A 7,359-nucleotide genomic window follows, 5' to 3' on the forward strand; every position below is an offset into this window, starting at 1 on the left:
GGATATATTTCCGTGTGTTCAGTCGGTGGGTATTTTAGAGATTTAATATGTATCACGTTCGACTTGGTGAGCGCGCAGGCTTGCGCGCGAAAAGACACGACTTTTTCACGTAGCGCTGCGATTATACAACCGACAATCGATCTCTTTCGTAAATCCGACGAGATCTCGTATCCGGCACGCGCGCGTGCGCGCGCGCGCACACGACAATCGGAGCCCGGCGGACAGCGGCTCACGCGAGAAAGAGTGAAATCAGCGTTGCGGCATACCGTGATACCGCGCCGCGCGTACCGAGGTTTTCGTCCGTGGCGGTTCAGCGCAGCGCACCGCAGCGCAGCGCAACTCGGCTCGTCGAGGCGGGGCAAGGCAGGGCAGGTGGACTCTCGAGTCTCGAGTCTCGAGATCTCTCTTCGGGACTCGGTAGGACTCGAGCGATTATCGAAAACGCGCACAGCCACGCCACCGAGAAACGGCGGCGACGACGACGATCGAAACGAAGCGGAGCGGTCTCTTCTCCGGCAGACAGGCCGAAGTCGAAGGAGACCTGCCGTGCCTGCCGTAAAGCACGCCATTCGGCAAAAGGTTTGTGGCGAGAACGAGAGACGATCGAGGGTAAAGAAAGAAGGAGCGAGAGAAAAGAAACGACGACGCAGAGGTCGACGGAGAGAGCTATAGGGATCGGAGAAAGAAAGAGAAAGAGCGGAAAGAGGAAAGAGAGAATCTCATGAGTGAGAGACGGAGACGGTGGGATGCGCGGTTGGTAAGAAAAGGCAAACAAGGCAGAATAAAGCCCGTTGAACAGTGATGAGTTTCGTGGAAAGAGCCGACAGTCCGGGAAGAAAGAGAGACTGCTTTAATCCCGAATCGAAGACCTTATATACCAAAAGACTCTTCTCTCCTCGGGCATACAATCTTCCCAGGCATTTCCCCGGAATTCTCGAGATTTTGACGGCAGACATCCTTTAGTTTTCGATTCTATCGAGTAGCAGGTCTGCGATATCGAATTCCATGAACGAAGTACATTCTTGAATTCAACACACACATCTCTGTGAGAGAAAGGGAGTCTTTTTTAAGATTTTATAATTTGAACCGTCGCGTAACTGCAAGCAAAGGAGAACGCATTACGAAACGCGTCTTCCCTAAATTCGGTGCTTCAGGCAGGAGAACAAGCAGACGTATACGCACACAGCACACTATACTATAGTGTGTCGAAGAAGTAGGGTACAAAGACTTTATTTAAGTATCAAAAAGGAGAAGGAAATATGCGTCTCGAAATTTTTTGATCGGTTTCATTCTTCACATTTTACAACGCTACAGATCTACATATCTTTATATCTGCTACCTACTACTCTAAGATCTATTGGATTTTATACAATTTTTATTTTATCGTCATATCGACCGCGATTTTTTAATCGATATACTTATCTGTATGATGAGAATATATTTATAACAGATTATATAAATAATTTTTACATTAAAGTTTTTTTTACATTCGAAATCGCGAAAATTTGAAGAATACTGATAGGTATCTTCAGCTCTTCGGCATTTGAGATCGGAAGCACGCGACACTAATCGACGTTTGATGCTTGTCGAGACGCACTAATCATGGGTTTGGGTCTGTTAAATGATTGCGAAGAAGAAGGAGAAGACCTTGTGGTGTACCGGAATAACATGAACCCGTTTGGATTTCCTTTGTTTAAAATTTAACGAACGCGTTGGCTAAAACAACGCATTCTCGTAAGGCACTCCTCGGTAGTAACGCCGAGACGAGTCTCTTCTTTTTCCGGACAAATAAGTAACACGATACATGTATGTACGTATATCCGCGTCTCCATACATATCCGGTTTTATTATTTAATCCAGGGGTGGAGAAGCCAGACGTAAGATCTGCTGGTGTGTGTGTGTGTGTGTGTGTGTGTGTGTGTGTGTAGCACCTTGTGTGCATTTCCTTATATTAAATGTTCGAGTGTTGGCTAAATGTTGCTTAAATGTTACGGCGTTAGCAAAGATATTGTTAAATCTGTCGCCATTGACACATGAATCAAATAAATTACTATTTAAAATCCATCACATTAATTTTTTTTTCCATTTTCGTCACGTTTTTGACATTTAAAATATTTGTAATAAATTGACATTTGCATCTTTTTAACTGAAATTTTGCCTTTCTATATTTCTACTGATCAAATCGGATAAAAAGAATGATTGATTTAAGCGAAATGAGGTCGACAAAAATTTATTACACTTTATATCATGAAAATATTTATTTTTATAAATGTGACAATAGAAGATAATAAGTATTTGCAAATACACTTGGCAATGGACATATCATAAAACGTGTAAGAACATATAAATCGTAACGTCATTTAATTTTTATAAAAATGTGCATTAATTTGTGAAGATTAAAATCCTGTTGGGCATGCATTTGCACCCTGTATCGCATGTGATATATTATGGCAACCTTTTTCGACATCGCTGTCATAAAAAATATAATTATTATTCATTACGATTAATGATTTTGTTTCTGAGCGGTTTGCGCGCTGCTATCTACGGCCATCCTGCTTCGCTTGCTGACCAAACATGTGTTCGCATGAATAATGGACATCTTTCGACGTACTCTTTATGCTGTAAAACATCTAACATCGTAAATGCGCTTTATTATATAATTTAACGTATTACTTAATTCAATTAATTTTTTTTTTTCTATAATCCACACACGTGTCACTTCATTCCTTTGCATTAATTGAATTCAATTAATTTGGTCGATAAAAAGTTGAGGAAATATTGAAAAAAAAAACATCTTCGATCTCTTTTATATTGTGGATTGTCGAAAATTATATATCTATTTTTATTTTTACGAAAATTAATCATAAAAGTTAATAAATATAAAAAATACAAAAAATAAAATAATGCAAACGAAATTATTCTATTTCATTTTCGCCGATCGCGTTTTTCCGGAAGGAGGATCCACATCCCTTCGATTGGTAAGCGCTTAGTTTATCTTAAAATATAAGCGGAAAAATCATTTGAGAAAGTCTCTTCATCATGTGAGAGGCGCGAGCCGCGTCCAATGCGACGATTCCTCTTCGCTCGCTCTTCCTCCGGACAAATATGTAATGCGATATGCGCGCGCGCGTGTATACATGCACACGCCATCCGGAACAGTGAGTGTGTGTCCGCGAGTACAAAGGGGGCACGCCAATATAGTTTTAAAACGGAATCGAGCGAGCGAGTTGCAACGGCGGGGCGCGCGGGAAGGCCAGAGAGGTAAAGCAAAAGCAAGTCCGAGCGAGTAACAGTGGGCGACCCTGCTGCCGGCTGCCGACAGCATTCCTACAACACAACGCGCCCCGCGCGACCCACACATCGGGCACAATACACAGCACGGTACACATACCCACGCGCGCGCGCACACAGATGTGAACGTGCTATACGTACAGTGTCGGATTGCGAGGCATCGCCGCCCTTGGGAGCCCACGATAACCACCGCGAGGACAGACAGACGAATAGACGGACGGTTTCGAGCGAATCGATTATGCGCATTGAATTCGGCCGAATTTAAATCATAAAGTGATCCGGAAAAAATTATATTATCATAAGAGGAAGTAGAGAAACTATCCGCTCTCGCAATACGCAGCGTTGCCTCGAGTCTTACGACGATACACTCGCGATACAAAGTAGTTCCGGCAAAAATTGCGTCATGCTTTTTTTCTCAATGTTTTTTTTCTTTCCGTGAAACGCACGTCGGTTTCGCCTCTCTACGAATCTTAGAAATTTGATAGAAACGAAGTAGACATCTAGGTTCTCTATCGAATTGATACGCGCGTGGCGCAGACGCGGAGCGAGCGAGCCCGACGCTTTCCATGGCGTTGCCTGTGCCAGGAAATTAGGCGAATCTCTCTCTCTCTCTCTCTCTCTCTCTCTCTCAGCCGTTGTACGTCTTGAGTGAATTACACGATGTCTCTTCACGATACAATATTTTTCGTTCACCGGTACTTACATGGCAGTATATTTTTATAATATAACGATTAATTAAAAGATTTTCTTCTACTTAGAACGATAAATAAAAGGGTTTCAAGAGATTTTTCTTAATCAAGCAATTTTTTCATGGTAATGTAAAATAAATATAAATAAAATATACAATCAGCACACAGTACGTAATGCATACAGAAATAAATGTTACTCAGTTTACAGGACAGAGTTAAAAATTTTGATTCCGAAAGGAGGAGGATCTGAGAAAGAAATAATCGATTTTCAAGTTCTGTGTGGTTTCGCAATATTTCCAAGTTAGATATCTCGTCGTTCAGTTCTTAAATTGTTTCGACTCGGGTTCAGCGAGCGTTTACGACGGTCCTGCCGGAGTAGCGACGTAACACGACGCGTTGCGTCGCTCGGCCACTGTCGTGGGACGCCGTTGCAGCTTCGTGCATCCTCGTGATCGCTCGACTCGGCTATGCACTGTCCTCCCGTCGACTATCAACGAACGAGTGGCGCACACGCGCGCACACACACACACACACACACACACACACACGCGCGCGCGCGCAAACATTTACATACACATGCGCGAATCCCTCTCTTTTCTCTCATCCCTCTCCGCCTTCCCCGCTCATTATTATATCTTTTTATACCTGCATCTTCGTTTAGTTTATTTTACTCGCTTTTATATAAGCGCTGCAACACACAAATGCTATCTGTATCTACCTTCCCTTCCCGCGTCACGTAAATGTTCAAACTGTGGCAAACTTGTGGCAAATTGGCGCGCGCTCTTAGCGGATTATCAGTCAATGCGTCTCTCGATATCCGCGTGAATATTTCATATTATATATACATATATATGTATATAAATGTATATCTTGCTCTTTCGCGAAATTTTCCATAACGTCCATTGTTGTTATCACAAATTTTACTGATCAAAATGTTTACATTTAATATCTTTACCTTTTCCAAGTATATGGTAGTCATAAATTAGTGCTCTAATGGTTTTCATATTTTGCGCTAGTCTATAATTTATTTTCTACTTACTTATTATCTTACCACCAGCACAGTTATGTCTTATGTCTTAATCAAATGATGAACAACAAACGCTACATTCTAGTTTTCTATTATTCATTAATTGATCGCTCGTCATATTTCTTTCCGATTAATTAATTAATTAATTATATTACGACACTAGCGCGCAATTGAGGAAGTTACGTGATCTTTAAACGTACATGTACGTGGAAATTTATTTACTGTATCCCTTTAAAAACGCGAGCGCGAGAGAGGATGTGGCAATACTACAAATAATAGAACGACGCGCTTTTGAACGACGCGGAAGACCGATGATCGACCGGGGGTTAAAGCAGATCGCGGTTGCCAAGGCAACTCCCGTTCTCGATGGACCACTTCCGGTTTTCGACGCCCCTCGTCGAATCTGGCCCGTACCACACGAGGCGTCCGTGTCCGCGTCCGCGTCCGCCTCTCACCATTTCCCGCTTTGCTGATCGAATCGGATCGGATCGGCGCGCGCGCGTGCGCGCGCGCGCATACGCTCGGTAGCGCAGCCTCGAATGCTCTCTAGTCCGCGACCGATTGGAAGGACGATGAGCCGCCGGCCGGTGCGCGCGTGAAAGGACATCCGGGAAAATGGAACGGGGAGAAATCCGATGAGCGACGAGAGTCTAGCAGCGTGGCCCGTACTAGTACGTCGAGATCGATGGCACCCTAGATACCGCGCGAATCGGTTTCTCGCTACCATGGCGGTAGCGAGGAGGCGCGGCGCGCTAACAAATCCAGCCGTACGAAGGCGTTTTGAATGCCGCGAAATCGCACGGACACGGACACCAAGCAGGCGCCGTGGCACGAATCCAGCGTGGGAATCGCGTTTGGGCATGAAATCGTATCCTCTCTCATGGGCGCAGCGCTGCACTGCGCTCGCTAGTCGCTCCTCCCCGCTCGCGGCGACAGCTCGCTCGCGCCAGGCCAGTTGACGGTAATAACGAGGAAAAATGTGCACTAATGACATAACGCGACGCGGTGCGTTTGTTGCGGCTGGGCGGGCTGTGCCATGCGGCGGCATTCGTTGCGCGTACTTTGATCGCTCGACGCTCAGTTTTTGTATCTCATTTACGTTCCGAGATGTGAAATATCTTATATTTTTCTTATAATACAATTTATAGGATAGAATTAAATATATTAATTTAACGAATAAATTTATTGAATGAGAGAAAACAATGTAATTATATGCTGACAATTAGAGATACTTTTTGCCGATTATTTCCACACACTTTCCTAGTTACATTTCGTCCACGAATATATTGCGATCGATCTCTTTTTTTAGATGTTGTAATCGCTAAAAGATAGAATGGATGTGCCAAACGTATGGAGGGATGAAAGTTACAGTGGTGCAAAGTCACTTAATTATAAATTCGAAAAACAAGGTTTTTTTCAACAGACGACAAAAGTTTTCTTCAGCAAACTCTGCATTAATAATCTATAGACCTCAAGTCGAGAGATTTAAATAAATGCCTTATATATTTTTTATCCTTTCATATATCGATCAGGTCTAATTAATTTAAAAATTGTCGAATCGACATCAATTTATATTATTTATTATTAAGATAATTTGCTAATCTTTTCGATTTCATCTTTCATCTATGTATTATTTAATTATGAAAAAAACTCAGCTGGATCTAGACGACTTGATCTTGTCGCAATTTGGTCGCTCCAAATTCTTTCCTGTTTTATCTCAATAAAACAATATTTTGATGAGATAGAGAGACGAGGGAGACGAAAGAGAGAGATTCTCAACAGCGAATGGCGCATTCGGCCGACAGAAACGTCCCGTATAATCCTGAGGTTATTAATAAACCGTATTCATCGATCAATCAATTTTTTAAATACCGTAATGGCATCGCGCCACTGCGACCGCACCATTATCTCCCCCGACTCTCTTCGGTTTCGATACGTAGAAACAGATTATTTTCCATTCGCGTATCGTAGATAGGAGGTCTCGTTTCTCGCGGAGTGCAATCTGTTTGCGCAGCGCGTGGACGAGCGCGCGGCATAACAAAATAAACGCGCATGTACACGCGCGCGGACAGAGAGCGGGCAGAGCGCGAGAGTGAAGAGGGGGGAGAATGACAGAAAGAAGGAGAGACAGGGAGAGGGGGGGAAAGAAAAAGAGAGATCGCGAGGTTACCTGTTCGCACGCCAACGATAATGCAGTCGAGCACTCCGGGCCTCCGTGTCAACGATCGGCGAACGGCCACGAATCTCGATGTGTGCACGTCCGTCTAAATGTTCCTACCTGAGAACCTTACGCCACCCAGCTGCCTCTCTCTCTCTCTCTCTCTCTCTCTCTCTCTCTCTCTCTCTCTCTCT

General features: G+C 43.7%; 1 protein-coding gene across 1 annotated transcript in view; it reads right to left on the reverse strand.

Moving 5' to 3' along the window:
• Positions 1–7,359, reverse strand: part of LOC108756957 — a 14,349-nt gene that overhangs the window by 4,798 nt on the left and 2,192 nt on the right. Inside the window, exon 2 of the mRNA XM_018501162.1 lies at positions 7,178–7,271. Within this exon, the coding sequence (XP_018356664.1) occupies positions 7,178–7,271 (94 nt within the window). The remainder of the gene's footprint in view (positions 1–7,177; positions 7,272–7,359) is intronic.

This window comes from Trachymyrmex septentrionalis, unplaced genomic scaffold (assembly GCF_001594115.1).
Source record: "Trachymyrmex septentrionalis isolate Tsep2-gDNA-1 unplaced genomic scaffold, Tsep1.0 scaffold131, whole genome shotgun sequence".
Lineage (NCBI taxonomy): Eukaryota > Metazoa > Arthropoda > Insecta > Hymenoptera > Formicidae > Trachymyrmex > Trachymyrmex septentrionalis.